This window comes from Plasmodium fragile (assembly GCF_000956335.1).
Source record: "Plasmodium fragile strain nilgiri unplaced genomic scaffold supercont1.64, whole genome shotgun sequence".
Lineage (NCBI taxonomy): Eukaryota > Apicomplexa > Aconoidasida > Haemosporida > Plasmodiidae > Plasmodium > Plasmodium fragile.
The window spans coordinates 31,291-47,268 of record NW_012192644.1 but is presented as its reverse complement, the minus strand read 5'-3'; the positions used below and the strand labels follow the sequence as shown (position 1 = coordinate 47,268).

Here is a 15,978-nt window from a genome sequence, read left to right as displayed (position 1 = left end):
GTGTGTGTAGGCCTTGTTGCTATATATGAAATGAACATTTTGGGTTTTCCGAGCTAAGTGGGATTATACCGTAACAAACGAAGACAAACCAAAAAAGGACAGCTCGCTGCACGGGCTATTTTCATAACCGGTATCCACTTTTTAGACCAACGTTTTATTTATTTTTAGTTTGGTGCTTTTTTTTTTTTTTTTTTTTTTTTGTTTTTCTCCATCATACGTTTAAACCCATTGAAAAAATTTCCTTTTCAGTGTTACACAAATGGCTCGTACTGAAGGGTGTTAAGCTTTCCTTGGCATGATGCTTCTGTTTTGCCTTCTGTGTTTTGTGTGCGAAATGTTCCTTATTATGTGTCGACTTGTCATTTCGAAATTGAGGTAATGGACAAAATTATCTCCCTGTACGAAATGGCATATGTATACGATGTGTAGAAATGGGCTGTAAAAATGGGGCAAAAAAGGGGCGCCCTTTCTCTGCTTCCAATCGCACTTCTGCTCCTGATGAGTGGCTTTTTCTTTTTCTTTTTTTTTTTTCACGTATTAGCATCTGTACATAGTTGCACACTTATGCCTACTAGCGCTGCGCTCCACAGCTGTGCCGGTGCAAACGCTTCCAAAAGGAAGAAATGGAACAATGTAAAACATGGAACAACTATGCAGACAAATAAAAAAAAGGGCGTATGTACAAAAAGCATGCGGATGAGCACCCAAAGGTACACCACACTGTTGAAAGAAACTACAATGTTTCAATAAAACAAGCGAGGTTTCACTTAAAGGTGTATGCTCCAACTTATTCCTTTAAAGGCACTTGCACACCTGTACATGTACTCATATTTGCACCTAAGAAGATGCAGTTAAAATGGGAAGTTAGGAGGCGTCGGGAGAATCATGCAACGTGACAGATTTATACGTACGTACAAATGCGCTCTGCAAGGATTAACACGCCCTTCCTATCTGTGTGCGCTTCAAAACAAACTCATAATTACGTTTTTGTGGAGTCATCTGATGATGAAGAGGGAAGAATTACTTAAAAGGGAGCATTTCCTTTCATGTGGATTTTTCCCATTCATCATTAGACAACTGCGTACAGGTATGGCGATATATCCATGTGGATATGTATGTGCAAATACAACTCTTCTGTACAATGCGTTGGCAAAAATATAATTTCTTCAAACAAACAAAAAAAAAAATAGGTTGAAATAATACTATGTGTAAAACACTTGATTATTCCTCACAGGGAAGGGAGAAGCAGGGTGCGCTGCTCTCTGCAGAACTTGTCTCTCACGCTTTGAATATGCACTTAAACGGTTAGCCCCTTCTGTGATGGGCTTTTCTTATATGTTGGGTTTTTCCCTATGAAGAATTACCCCTCTGTGTAATCATCAAAAAAGAAACGTTTGCTTAACCAGTTACGTGTATGGGTATATACATATGTGTGCATTGAATTTTATAATATAAAGTAAAATGATAAAAATGTGGACGGAGCTATGACTGAGCTGTCTGCATGTTTGTGTAAGGTGGATAAAATTTTGTGGACTTTTGGCGATCTGGATTTTTTTTTTTTTTTTTTTTTTTTTTTTTTCCTGTTCTCGTTAACTGAAGTGTGGGAAAGAGCTATAATCGAGAGGCCTACACGTTTACTTAAATTATTCTTAAGTACATTCCTTTTCTGTTCCCTTTCGCTTGGACTGATTTTTTCTTTGTCCTCTGGGTGGCCTCACTTGCTGTTGTTCATTTGTTGGCAGTTTGGCCTTTTCCACTTCGCTTTGTGTTGTGTAAACATGCCAGGTTTGTCCGTGCGCTTTGCAGTTCGCAGAGCAGTTGGGCAGTGTGGCCAGGAAATGCAAATGGCACGTGACAAGTGGCAAGTCACAAGCGGTAAATCACAACTGGCATGTCACAAATGGGACTTTTTCCTGCCCTATTTGCCGTTTCCAACTGTCGCAATCGGTTTGTCACCATATGTTTGCTGAATGCTTATCCGTTTCGCGCAAGCGGTATGAAGTTCCCCTGGCGCATTTTCGCATCGCTATTGGCAGTTGGTACAAAAGTATGAGTAACTCGTACAACCTACGTTAGCCTACGAGCATATATATATGGAAATATATTTGCGTAAGCCCTGAATGTAATGCGGCACGTACAATAACACATACAATGCTTTGGTACGCTCTCTTATTTCGCTTATTTTGCTTTTAGGTACTTTTGAAGATAAAAAAACAAAAATTATTGCTTGTTCATATTTTTTTTTTGCTTTTCTTTGTTTTTTTTTTGGCTTTTTTGGCTTTTTTGGCTTGATTTAACGTTATGTTCAGGCAATTTTTTTTTTTTTTTTTTTTTTTTTCCTATATTTTTTTTGGAAATATAATTTTTTTTTTTCTCATATCACCTTTGGAAAAAAAAAAGGCAGGAACTTTTTTTCATCATTAAGACGACGATGCGCTGACTCGTACAGGTTGGGAAAATGGAAAAAAAGCGAAAAAAACGGGAAACCAAAGAAAGGAAAAAAATGAAAGAAAATGGGCAACTGAAAAAAGGGGGGGTGTAACGCCGGCTGGACCAAAAAGAGCGGTAAAGAACTGTGGATTGGACCAAATGTTGTTAAAAAAACTACGGAACTGAACCAAAGGAAGGGGGAAATGGAAAAGGCATACCTAGGTTTTATACAGCCAACCCTGAAGTTTAAGCCAAAAGGAAAACAAAATTGCCAGAGGCCTAATTAGGCTTCATCTTATATTTTCCGTCATCCTTACGTGTTGTCATAACAAAAAAAGGAAAATAAAAATACGAATGAACTGAACAGGTGATACACCTTTGTCATATTATATAGGGGGTATGCATATTGAAGCAACATATTTTTTACGCGCATATATTTATGCTAAGCATGCCGCTGACGGGCTTAGACCCCCTATTTTTTCCCATAATTGCCTCATCCTCGACAAAAAAAATTATGACATACAGAAAAAACACTTGGCGAAGTGCCAATTTAGGGATTAAAAGAGGAAGAAAAGCGAAAGAGGGGAAAACAAACTGAGTATAAAACAAAACGAATAAACTAATAAAACAACACAGGTTCCTTTTTTTTGTTTTTTTTTTGTTTTTTTTTTTTTTTTGCTGTGCCGTGCAAAGGAAAAGCTTCAAAAAAATATATTTTGCATAACGTTCCCATATAAGTATAGAAGAAAAGCACGTCAAAAAAAAAAAAAAAAAAAAAAAAAAATACAACCAGCGTTCGAAGTAGAACGAAATTTATATGAACACATTGCGAATTAGGAAAAAGTTAAAAGAACAGTTCCAAACTGTACGCAAGTACATTACAATAAGTACCAATTTAGTAGCAACAGAACAACATTTTGTGAAGTTGCTGTTTTCCCCCCCCCCGCGGCAAGCATCACCAAAAAGGGGGTTGTGCTATATTTTTAACCGACCGGTAGCTTCCTACGTTGTTTGCGCGTATGCCTTCTCCAAGCTACGTGATTTTTTCACCCAAAGATTGACAAAAAAGGGGGAAATAAATAAAATCAGCGAACAAGTGTTGGCTGCACAACCCTGAAATGTTTCTATAAAGGCGTTTTTCCACCTGCACTTTGTCCCCTCTTGCGTATATGTGTCCAGGAAAGAAAAGGAGGAGGTTTTCGTCTTCACATCGCCGGGAACTTTAATGTTATGCCCCCACGAACACGTTTACGTAACGGAGTGCCCAACTGCGAACTGCGAACGCTTTGTGGAAATTTTATTAAAAATACAAGAACAAACAAAAGAGAGAGGAAGGCCATGATATAGTTTAGCGATCACATAGAATAGAGAAGGGGGGAGGAACATTTTTAGGAGTATTTTTTTCTAACCAAAAAAAAAAGAAACGTTAACGCGTGCCACTATAGTACGATGACATAGACCCAAAGTGGGCAACGCCGTGGAAGAGGAGCAAAAAAAAAAGAAAACGAACAATAGAAAGAACGAACGCATAGAGCATCCCCGTGCATTTCGCGCCGCACAATACTTGCTGGTAACGCGAAGTGCGTATGTATATAGCCGCCCCCCTCTAGCACAATGAAGCTGGACATCTCGTGCTTTTGCTTCCTGTCGAAAAATGAGTACCGAGTACTGACGGCGATAGAAATGGGCATGCGGAACCATGAGTACCTGCCCGTGTCGTTAATAGCAAGCATAGCGAATTTGAGAAAGGAAGGCATAACCAGTGTGTTGAAGAAGTTGCTCAAGAACAAGTTGATCAGTCATGAAAATAAAAAGTACGATGGGTACAAGCTAACCTATTTAGGGTATGACTTCCTAGCCCTAAGAGCATTTATAAATAGGGGAACCCTAAAAAGTGTGGGTAACCAAATAGGAGTTGGGAAAGAATCAGACATTTACATATGTAAAGATACCAGCGGAAATTTATTGTGTTTAAAAATACACAGGCTAGGAAGAATATCATTTAGAACCATTAAAAATAATAGAGATTATTATGGGAAAAAAAAATTTCGGAATTGGCTGTACTTGTCCAAAATAGCTGCCACGAAGGAATATGCTTACTTAAAAGCTTTGCATGAACATAACTTCCCTGTTCCAAAACCCTATGACCTAAACAGACACATGATCCTCATGTCGTATGTAAATGGGTACCCCCTATCACATGTAAAAATCAGCAACCCCTTTAAAATAATCGACGTTTTAATAAACACTATTATTAAATTTGCCAAGGCAAATATAATTCATGGGGACTTTAATGAATTTAATATTCTGATTGATGATGATGAGAAGATAACTGTTATTGATTTTCCTCAAATTGTTTCTCTCCAGCATGCGAATGCGAAGTTGTACTTCGATCGAGATGTCAGAGGTGTAGTTAATCACTTTTATAAAAAGTACAAAATAAAAATTGAGGACTACCCCGTTTATGAGGATGTCATTTTGCTTAGTAATGACAAAATTATGGTGGACGATAATTTGATTTCCAGCTGTGATGAGCATGCCTTGATGGACGTCCTGCAGAATGATGGGTCTGACTCGGTCTGCGACTGCCCCGAGCAGTTCAACGGTAGCGATGCAAGTGGCCAAAGTGACCAAGGTGATGAAATGGGCGAAGTGGCCGAAATGGGCCAAATGGACCAAATGGAAGACATGGACGGAAGTGACAAAAGTGATGAAAGCCATGGTAGTGGAGAAAGGCACCCCTGTGAAGAAAACCGCCCAAGCACCGTTAGCGAGAGCACTCAGGGGGAAACCCCCCGCAGCATGGGAACCCAGGGGGAGCAGGACCCCTTATCATCTGAGGGGAAATACAAAGACGCCTATGAGAGCAACGCGGAAAGAGAAAAGTCAAGTGACAGGCTCGAGAAAAGGCTGGACGCATTTGATGACAATGGCATGGAGAGTGCAGAAGGGGTAGTAGGGCATGAGCGGGAAAATAAGACCGAAGAGGAGGAGACCAGAAGCAGGGGGGGTAGTAGCCCCTTGAAGGATGAAGAAGCGCCTACAAATGGCAAGTGCAGTCTTACGGAGGAGAACACCCAGGATGAGGGGGAGAATTGTCATGATGATCCACCTGTTCGCTGTGAGAAACAGACGGGAGGCCAAATCGTATCGAGCGAAGGCAACGATCAGGTGGATGATGACGCTTCAGAAAAGAGCGCGGAGCAGGTGGACCGCGACAACGACATCAACAGTGAAGCGAGTAGTGAAGAAGAAAGCGAATTGACGACATACTCGAGCTGTCAATCGGAGGGATCCATGTCCGCTAACTCCACCAAGAAGCTGTCGGAAACGTGGCAGCCCCATATAAAAAAGTACACCAAGGAATACGCGAAGAGCAAGCTAAAGTACATGTACAGGAAAAAAAAAAATAAGGAAAAGTACAAGGAAAATTTAAAAACGAAAAATAAAAAAAAATTGATGGAAAAGATTAAAAATTATGTGTAACTAAAAATGGGGTGAAAAAAAAAAAAAAAAAAGGGAAAGTAACCCCAATTTTAATCTTTTAAAACTGTCCAACCCTTTTCCCTCTGTTGTGTTATGAGCACAGCAGCGCTACGCGTACGCAAAGAATGTGTACCATTGTGCGCAAATTATCTGTTTTATTCAGTCCTTTTTTGTAACATCCCTTTTTCTTGTTTTGTCAGATTATTTTTATTTAAAAAAAATAACTAAACGTTTTTATATATATATTTGTGTGTAAAAAAGGCTAAATGATGCCCTCTTCAAAAAAAAAAAAAAAAATGAGACGTGAAAAATGTGCTATTCTTCATTGTTTAGCCCATTCTTCTTAAATTTTAACACGTCGGTGGAGGATAATAAGTGGAGTTGGTATTCTCCATTTGAGGTGTTTCCTTTCGAGAGGGAAAAGGAATTACGACATCACCTTAGTTTTGCGTGTGCAGGGAGACAGATGTTGGGAAAAAAAAAAAAAAAAAAGTTGTCACTCTCGCTTGTTAGGAGGCGTGCGCAAATCATCGCTGACGCGATTATGCGGGCATAAAAAGGGAAGAAAAATTCGCACCATATATAGGTTCATCTCTACGATGGCGCCGGCAACGGTGTGCCTTGGTTGCAGACCCCTTAGCCGTAAAAGCTGTACACGTAATCGAGGAAGGCCGTAACCTCATTCTCGTCGTTCACATAATTCATGTGCGTTATATGCATGTCTGGGCGAACAAAAATGTACATGGCTGATCTGGACCTGCACAAATCAGTTGGAACGCAGGGCCCACCTAGCTTGATGTTTAGCTGTCTTTGGAAGTCGCTCATGAAGTCGTAGAGGATGGTTTGTTTGCCCAGGTTGTTGTTGGCCCTTATTTTGGTAAGAAGGACACTCATTGGGGAGTCCCTACCCTGGATGGTGGCTCTGTGCATCATCTGGGGGCATACAATAGAAAGGATGGCCGAGAGAACATTTCCATTCCGGGTGATACTCGCGTTCGTATCGGTGCCCGCACTGACGATAGAGTATCCGCGTGCGAACTCGTTTTTTTGTTCACCGCACACAACCCAGAGGATGCTGAGCGGTGAGCCCCGTCTTCCCCTGGCCATGGCACCGTAAGTCAGTCTCGCAATTTTCATGAGCTTGTTAAAGGCGTCCGCATCGTGGTTGGAGTAACCGCGATTGGAGTATGCGCTGTGGGAGCTTCCTGCCCCCCCTTTGGAGGAAAAGGGGATCATAATATCGGGGCAGCTCCCTGGGAGGCCCATTTTGCAAGCACAAATTCGGGAGGGGTTCATTTGGCATATGCACAAAATTAAGGTATGTGCATGTCCCCCTAGGTAGTCATACAGCCGAACGGTGTTATTTTGCTGATAGCTGTTACTGTACAAGGTAACACATCTGAGGACGCAGTTCCTTGGTCGATCTGCACACATGAAGTTCCTTCTTGTCAGTTGAGCACAAGTGTGTACAAGGCCTACTCTGTAGTAGTCGCTCTGTAACATAAACGTCTTTTTGTAAACCCGGTTCAAAATGTTGCAGGAGGAAGTGAACCTCCTGATGGTCCTGGCACAGAAATTCAGGAAAAACGAAAAATAGCAATTTGCTATATTGTTTAAAAAAAAAAAAAAATTAATCATTTCACTACTCCATGTTAAGACCTTCTGAGAAATGTATTGTCTCTCCTTCTGGTATGCCTCCAGCAGGATGGGCGATGAATTGTAATCAATAAGATACTTTAATCTCCATCCAAGGGTGTATACATCATGAACGGTTAGATTAATGCTTACGCTAAACATGGGGTTGTACAAACAGTTGGACTCCCCTGCTAGGATGATCCCCTGTTTGTAAAACTCTTGGCACATTTGGTCCCTGTGAATTCCTGTCTTCAAATTATATATATAAAATATTTTTACACTTGGAAAAATTTTTTCAATCAAGTGGATGACTTCCATGTGATTCAATTTGTTTGTCTCTTTCATTCGACATAACACTTCCTCACGTGGGTGTTTGTTTGCTCTCCTGCATATGGTCAAGTGCCAGTTGTACCCTCCCCTGCGTATGCTAAGCGCTGAATTGCTGGGGGCGCTGCGCCCTGAGTTGTTGCTCACTGCGTCGGAGAACACGTTCGCGTTATGGTCAGTCGCATCACCGCTCGAGTGATCGTTCGTGATGTGCCGCTTCCTTTTCGGTGGAGTTCCATTCGTGGAAACCACTTCAGGGCCGTCTTCGCAGGTACTTCCAGACAGTTCCTCACCTTGTACAATTCCCCCCCTGACTTGTCCATTCGCACATTTATTTTCCTCTCCTTTGGGGAAAGCATCCCCGTCGTTTGTATTCTCTCCCACACCACTGTCGTCGAGTTGTTTCTTTCTTTCAGTGCTATCACTTTTCTGTGGGCCCTCTTCGCACCCCGCAGCATTGGAGTGGCGTCCCCATTCAGATTCATCTGTCCCCTCAATTTTATTCTCATCATTGGGCTCGAAGGGATGCACCCTGTCCATATCTGCCACGTGGCTTTCCCTCCATGTGTCCCCATCAGTATTAGACCGATCCTGATGCCCCTTAAAGGGGTGCCCCTCAGATGCTCCATTTTTGTCCCACCCCGAGGGGTCCTCTTGAGAGGACACTTGTTCTGACAAGAACGAGTTGTGAGAAACCACGTGTGGAGTGCTCGCGCTGGATTGGTTGTTCCCTCGTTCGGTGTGACAATTTTGAGGTACCCTTAAGGATAGACACTCTGATGAGCCACTAGAGGGGGATCTAATCGAGTCAATTCCATTCTCGCTTAGTTTATCTGCATACCCACCACGTGGTTTAATTAAATTGGGTGTGCCTTCATGTGGGAGGGGTGCAGTAGGGTCGTGACCTAACCTCTGCGAGTTGGCAAACGCCGCTTCTTCTTCCTGCTTGTGGGGGTCACGAGGATATTTTTCCATGGGGGTCTGCACAGGTTCATCTTGCGCGGCTCCACATGAACTTGTTTTTGATTCCTTTTGCGACCCCCCCTCTGCGGTGGCGCCATTTCCCCAATTGTCCGAGTCTTCATTTCGCCATGGATCGGTCCCCCTCCTTCTGCCGCTGGGGCGAGGAGCCTCCTTGGCAGTTCTCCCAGTGAGGCCATTTCGCAGTACACACGGTTGGTCCAGTGCGCCCCGCTCGTCTGTGGGTTGCTCCCTAAACGAACAAAACACTCTCCCAACAGTGTGCTCCCATTTAAGAGAAGAACCACCATGGGTGAGGTCCCCTTTGACGGTGTACTCGTCCTTGGTTCGTTCAATTACGTGCGCAAATGCCTCGTCATTGCAGAAAAAATTTTGCTTGTAAATATTTCGCATATCAGTGAGAATGGGGAAGCATGTGGCTAAGCCATGCTCCGACTGAACCAGGGTCAAATTGTAGTGACTCATATTTATGTGCCATTTGGCGCAGACATCAACAGATATGTATTCGATTGGCTGGCTTGTCTTCTCTTCCATTTTTATGTTTGCCAGTTTTCTGATTGATGATTTTCTCCCATCCACGCCAACTATGTATTTGCTCCTAATTGAGCAGTACGAGGGTTTTTCTGGTCGTTCCTCACTTGGGTGGGTATCTGTCGTTCGTGAAGCCGCCGTTGGTGAGACCCTCGTTGGTGAGACCCTCGTTGGTGCATCCCTTATGGGTTTGTCCCCTGATGAGTTGTCGTGTGCATTTTTCTCCACCGCGCCATTATTGTCCCCTTCTTGCCTCCCCCCAAAAAAACCTTTTCTCCACGGTCTTTTTCCCACTATGGGATGAACAGTACTGTGTATTCCACTGTCGGTTTTTTTATTATCATGGGGCACGTCTATATAGTTACCTGCGTGGTGTGTTGTCTCCCGTTTGAGGTCCTGTACCAACCGCACATGCACCGTAGGAGTAGCCCTCCTATGACCCTCAGTAGGAAGTCTGGTTAGGGGGGACCTCGAGGAACCTTGAAAGAAGCCATTTTCGAAGGTGCTATTCGTAGAGTGATCGCCATACATAGGGGTCGAAGAGTTCGAGTCCGTATCGCTAGATGAGCTATGAAATGTGTATCTGTCCAACGAATCTTCTATGTCTGTCTGTACGCAATTTGTGTAATTTTCGCTGCCGCCACTGCTTCGTCCGTTTCTGCCGCTACTTCTGCTGTGTGGACTTCCCCTCCGAGTTATTATTTTTTTCCCCTTCTTTTCCCCACCCATTGTGCCGCTGGCTTTTTCTTGCCTCCTCTTAAGGAGGGAGGGCAGGGTGTACATCTTTTTCACGTCGCTCCAGCTTCCGCTTTTATTTCTTCTTCTCCCCTTCCCATGTTGCGTTCCCCGTTGATGGTTCAAGTATGCGTGCACATCAGCAGCTCCTTTATTTTTACGGTACCTGTTTCCCCTTTTGCACGTGGAGAGACTCTTCTGCCTGAGCCCCCACAGGATGGTGTTATCCTGCACCGCATGAGAATTGATGGAAGTCAATTTTCTTCGCAGGATATTATTCAGCGTTGTCTTGTTTATACTTAACATGTACGATGTGGATCCATTGAAATTCTGAAAGAACGTTTTGTCCGTTTGATTTATTAATTTGTTTCCAGAATAGAAACTAACTCCTGTCAATTTTAAGCTTCTGTTTCGTACCTCTGAGAGGATATTTAAATCATGAAAAATTTCCAACGTTCTTGGGTAGAGTAAATAATGCTCACTTATGTCTTCTGCGTTTATTTCTGTTTTGTTTTTGTAGCATGAGTTTATCACCAAGTGGTTTACATTTTTTCGTGCAAGGTCGAGAGAGAGAAGAAGGCCCCCTGTGTTTGCCCCCACAATGAGCACGTCGGTTTGATGTTCCTCTTCCGGGGGATCCTTTTTTCTGAAGTGTCCATTCATTGGCCCGCTCATCGTTGAGCTAGTTTGGAGTGGAAATAGGACAAAGCGTGGTTTCACCTACAATGTATGACAATGCTTATATACACAAGTGAGGGAAATGCTGATGGATGTAATACTCCCCACATATTGAGCAAGGCCGGCGTGGTGCAAGCAAGACCATCACTGTAAACCTCGCCCGTGTGAGTCTACCCCTTTTCATATGTGTCTGCCAATTTTTACAAACTCTAAATTTGTGCGGGAGGGGCACAAGATCAAGTGGTCAAAAAAAAATGCGAATGAGTAAAAACTTGTGTGTGCATATATGTTTATCATCCCCCCCACCCGCATTCACATATAAAATACATGAAATGGCTTCTTTCTTATGAGCTGCGGGACAACATCATGTGGAAGTGAAGAGACGCAGAGGAGTATGAAAGGAAAAAAAAAAAATTGCTACATTGACAAATGGAAGGTGTAAAAAAGAAAATAAAATAATACGGAAGCCTTACTAAAGTGTCAACAACCTTGTTGAAAAAAAAAAAAAAAAAACAACAAAAAAAAAAAATCGTTGCTGCGTTTCGTTATGTCTACCCTACCTTGCACACAACTGCACCTATGAGTGGTGTTCCGGAAGTTAACAAACAGACATAAGAGGCGATGTCGCAAATAAGTAATTATTGATCACCCGGTATAGGAGTCACTACATTAACTTTTACGAACAAATCGAGCAGGCGCTCACTTGGACAGCTTATTGAATGGCAGTTTTTATGTACATATGTCTCACTGTCAGGGAGGCTTCTTAACAGTGCGGCGCGTGATGAGCATGAATCTTTCAAGCTCACTTTTCCGTCACACCATCGCGCCTCCGTTACTCCATTTTTGGCCATAAGGTGACTGGAATGGTACATCCCCACGCACCGCTGCAGCACACATGTAAATATTCTGACGTTTCACCATTTCGCAAGTGTAGTATAGCGGCACTACAGTGTGGTGGGCAATTCGATTCGTATGTTAGTCCGTGCCAATTCGTTATGCATTACGGCCCCCCTTGGACTCCCACCTTTGTGCCCCCATGGAGAGGGTGAAGAAGAAAACATCGTCCACAGGGTGGGTGTACATCATTTTACTGGAATGACATTGCGGTGAAGATAAACTTGTGTGGTTATTCGTGGGAACACCGTTTAGTGGGGGAGGTTCACACATAGGTGCAGCTGCAACTGCAAGGTAGTCAATACAATGAGCTACTCCAGTACATGCGTTGTTATTCCCAGGGGTGTGTACACCCCGCCCCAGCATACACCCGCATAAACCAACCCTCTGCCCAGTGCTTGTTGTCGTTTTGCCGCCGCCGGCTAGTCCCTTTTCAGACGTGTCATCATTAAAAATGAGGAACTTCATTGTGACGGAGGTTAATGTGAGAAGAGTATTTTTTTTTTTTGTTTTTTCGTGCCCAAATTGTGCCTTAGTCACAAGCGAGAAACCAGGAAGAACGTTACACCTTCGATGCGATTGGGGTGGTGCACTTTTCTGAATGGCGTCCTGCGAAGGAACGAAATGCTGCTCGTGGGTTACACCGTTGTGAAGTTGTATGCGCTATATCAGCAGAGAAAAAAAAAAAAAAAAAAAAAAATTATACCTCTATTTGTTGTAAAAGCCTAGTATTTTGAATCCGTTTGTTTTTCACTTTACACGTGCAACACACGCGTTTGCCAAAAGTGGAGTTGGATTTGTTCCCCCCCTGCCGCAAGTATTTTTATGAGCAGGTGCCGCTTTGCAGTTGTAGGTACATGTTCAAGCTGCTGGCTGGACATACGCGCGGGAAGTGGGGGGGAAGGGGCATACCTATAATCCCCGTTTGTAAATGCCCAGGCACATGTGCGTCGGAGGGAAGAGTTAAACATACATTAATACACACGCGTACATATGTGTGTATAGCCGTGCAGGGAAGTACCTGGAGCTTATGTGAGAACATCGGACCCAATTATAATGCCGGGTTCTGCTGCCCACAAAATAAAGAATGCCTGCACTAAAGTAGTAAAAGTGTTATTTTTGTATTGGCTCGTTTTTGTGAAGAAGCAGAAGGTTCAAAACATGGTACACTCGCTAGGGATGACAAGGAAAAAAAATTGTATGCAGATCGGGTATCCGCCCGGTGGTGGGAATTACATTTCCCCATGTGCATCGTCAAATTTTTCTTCACACCGAAGGGTGCCCTTTAATTGTCTTTATCGGGACTGCTCCAAAGCGAAGGCGCACAATCCATTCGGAGGCCTCATCTCAGGCCATCCAGTTAAGAAGCTAAAAAAAATAATGCGGGGAAAGGACCCCAAATCCGTCTCACGTAATTTTTATATTTATAATTTTCAGTGTCGGGAACAATCAGTGGGAAAAATATGCCCCCTATGGACAAAGACAAAATGGAAAAGCGCAAGTTGCATGAACAGGTTAGGCAAAATTCACATGGTTGGGGAGAATGACGAGGAGATGTTTAACCGGATAAACAACAATGTGATGAGGAGGTCATTAGGAGAGGAGGGCCGCATGTACGACAGCGTGTATGGAAGCATGTATGGCAGCAATGACAATGTGTTCGGAGAAAAGTACGAAAGAAATGGCCTCCTCGAAATTGTAAATAACCAGACGGAAGTACCCATTGATCTGGCCCATTTCGAAAAAGAAGTGAGGAAACTTATACATATAATGCGATTTGAAGATTTTCAGCTGAATATATCGTTTGTGAGTTTAAAGGAGATGAATGAGGTAAACAGCACGCACAGAGGAAAGAATGAACCCACGGATGTCATATCTCTTTTGCACTACGTAGAAAATGGGGAGGGCGCTTCTCCTAATTGTGAGTCAGCAGGTGCAGATATACCTGGTGGGAGTTGTTTGAGGTCTGGTGATATTTATTTGTGCCCTGCGTATATAAACAAGGAGTGTGTAGTTGCCCGGGTTAAGTACGAGAAGGGGTTGTTGGGGGATGGAAGTAGTGGTAGTGCGTCTACACTGGACAACCACGACGAGAAGGAGAGCGCCCAGGAGGAGCTGACCCCCCGAGGTGTGAACAAATTGTTTAGAACCCTTTTCTGCGTCCAGCAGCGGTTACCATTGTACGTTCTGCACGGATTAATACACTTAACAAACAAGGATCATGTAAATAATGTGAAGGAGTACAATGAATTTATGCACATAGAGGAAGACATGCTCGGCAAGTATCTTAAATTTCATGGTTATACGAACACATTTTATGCCCACTATGTTATTGGGCTGGGAACGGATATTCTGAATGTGAATAGGATTTACAAAATTTTGGCCAAAAAAAGTGGAGCGTCTTTCTTGCGGAAGGTTTTGAGTTCGCTTGAGTTACGGGAGTTGGCTCAGGGGCGCCTGGGCAATGACCAGTTGGGTAGCGGTGATAAGGAACGGGATGACGGAGATAATGAAGGGGATCGCGGTTGGGATGGGCGTAAGCACTCCGAGCAGAACCTTACGCACACGCTCACCACAAATTGCGCACTGAAGCTGGCCATCCACGTAAGCAAAAAGTTCGCAGCGAAGGAAGCGATCCTGAAATCCATGGGGCGCGGTTTAAGTTCCATTTCCAAGTACGGTATAAGCATGAACGACATAGAAGTAAGAAAGGACAAGTATGGAAAGCCCCTCGTTTTTTTGTATGATCAGGCAAGGAAAATAGCAAACGAAATGGGAATAGTAAATATATTTTTATCTCTAAGTGATGAAAGGATAACTTGCCCAAATCATAATGTTAAAAAGGATGAGGCCACGACGTGCAACTTTTGCACATACCTGATCCATGCACAGGCGCTAGCGGTTGGATCAAACGTGTGACGCCGTGGAATAGAACAAGAGGGCGCGGTACAGAAGGGGAAAACGCGTCTGCATGCGCGGTTAAGAGTTTTAAGTTAAGTCCTATTCAGTAACGTTAAAGATGGGCCTACCGATTTTTACACACATTTGCGTGTACTACCACCGCATGCTCTGCAGAGGTGTAGCTGTCGCGGTTGTGTTCCTACACAGGAGCCCACGCATATAGCACAGTGTGCACCACGTGTGTTTGGTCCCTGCGAGGGGAATGTAAACCTGCATCCTCGCACATTGGGAAATATATTTTTTGTTTTTTTTTTTTTTACGAACGGTTTGCATGGAATGATGTTGCAAAACAGGGGGAGGGTAAGAACAGCTTGGTAGAGTGCACCTCAGAGTACATGCTAAATAGTGCACCGTACAGGACGCGGTAGAGGACATGGTGGAGTACGCCCATACCCACTGTGTGTGCGCGATTTGTTCATTTCGTTTATTTGCTCTTACGTGGTACATGTGTATATAATTTTTCTTAACTCTGCGTGATGCCTTATTTAAGCAGTTTAAACAGAGGTTTGGGTATGGCTTAAGGGAACTATATGCGGGCTTGCCCATAGGGCTGCGTACGCCTGTACACGTGTGTGTAGGCGCATATGTGCGCACTCGCGTGGACGTTCTGTTCGCCCCCTACAACAGGTAGAAAGAACAGGGTGGCAAGGACAAATAAAAAATTAAAGAGCTAAAAAAAAAAACGAAGTGTGTGTCACAAAAAAAAAAAGGGGGAACAAAAATCCGCGATCATGTTCGTGTAAGGAATTGAAGAAAAAAAAAAAAAAAGTTGCAACAAACCTTGGCAACCAATGGAAAGAAACAAGTTAACACAGAAAAAAAAAGAAGAAAAACAAAATTTAACCGATTAACCAATTAATCAATTGATTAAACACACTAACCAAGTCACGCTGAAGGGTTTTTGTAACTAAAAAAAAAAAAACAAACTTGATAAAAATGAAGAAAAGAAAAAAAATGTTAACGAGAGCAAGGCAATGTGACGTGTCGCGGCGTAACGTAATAATTTTACTCACATTCGAGTCATGGCAGAACGAGAGAAAAAAGCTTTAACCATAACACAAACGACAAAAGAACAAACGTAAAACGTATACATGCAATATTATATACATGTTACACGTGCACCTCGTACAGGTCAGTGTTAGAAACTTGTAATTACTGCCCTCGATCTGTTTCTTTTATGAACAGAAAAATGCAACTTTTACCCACAAGATACATCACATCTACAATTTTTTTTTTTTTTTCATATTTTAATATTTCACTAAAGATAAATGTTGAACTGAAGAGGGAAAAAAAAGTTGCAAAGACGTGTTTTTTTTTTTT

The 15,978-nt window shown here is 42.9% G+C and overlaps 4 protein-coding genes across 4 annotated transcripts; 2 read left to right on the top strand and 2 right to left on the bottom strand.

The window, feature by feature from the left end:
• Window positions 1-4,044: 4,044 nt before the first annotated feature.
• Window positions 4,045-5,916, top strand: AK88_04470 (Atypical/RIO/RIO2 protein kinase; the record flags this gene model as incomplete). Its single annotated transcript, XM_012482080.1, has 1 exon — window positions 4,045-5,916. One exon carries the CDS (start codon window positions 4,045-4,047, stop codon window positions 5,914-5,916), a length of 1,872 nt encoding a protein of 623 aa, XP_012337503.1.
• A 636-nt stretch (window positions 5,917-6,552) lies between these two features.
• On the bottom strand, window positions 6,553-10,800 carry AK88_04469 (uncharacterized protein; the record flags this gene model as incomplete). Its single annotated transcript, XM_012482079.1, has 1 exon — window positions 6,553-10,800. The coding sequence occupies one exon, from the start codon at window positions 10,798-10,800 to the stop codon at window positions 6,553-6,555; it is 4,248 nt and encodes a 1,415-aa protein (XP_012337502.1).
• A 996-nt stretch (window positions 10,801-11,796) lies between these two features.
• On the bottom strand, window positions 11,797-12,165 carry AK88_04468 (uncharacterized protein; the record flags this gene model as incomplete). Its single annotated transcript, XM_012482078.1, has 1 exon — window positions 11,797-12,165. The coding sequence occupies one exon, from the start codon at window positions 12,163-12,165 to the stop codon at window positions 11,797-11,799; it is 369 nt and encodes a 122-aa protein (XP_012337501.1).
• Window positions 12,166-12,753: 588 nt separating this feature from the next.
• On the top strand, window positions 12,754-14,616 carry AK88_04467 (holo-[acyl-carrier-protein] synthase; the record flags this gene model as incomplete). The annotated part of the gene is made up of 1 exon (XM_012482077.1): window positions 12,754-14,616. The coding sequence occupies one exon, from the start codon at window positions 12,754-12,756 to the stop codon at window positions 14,614-14,616; it is 1,863 nt and encodes a 620-aa protein (XP_012337500.1).
• Window positions 14,617-15,978: the final 1,362 nt, after the last annotated feature.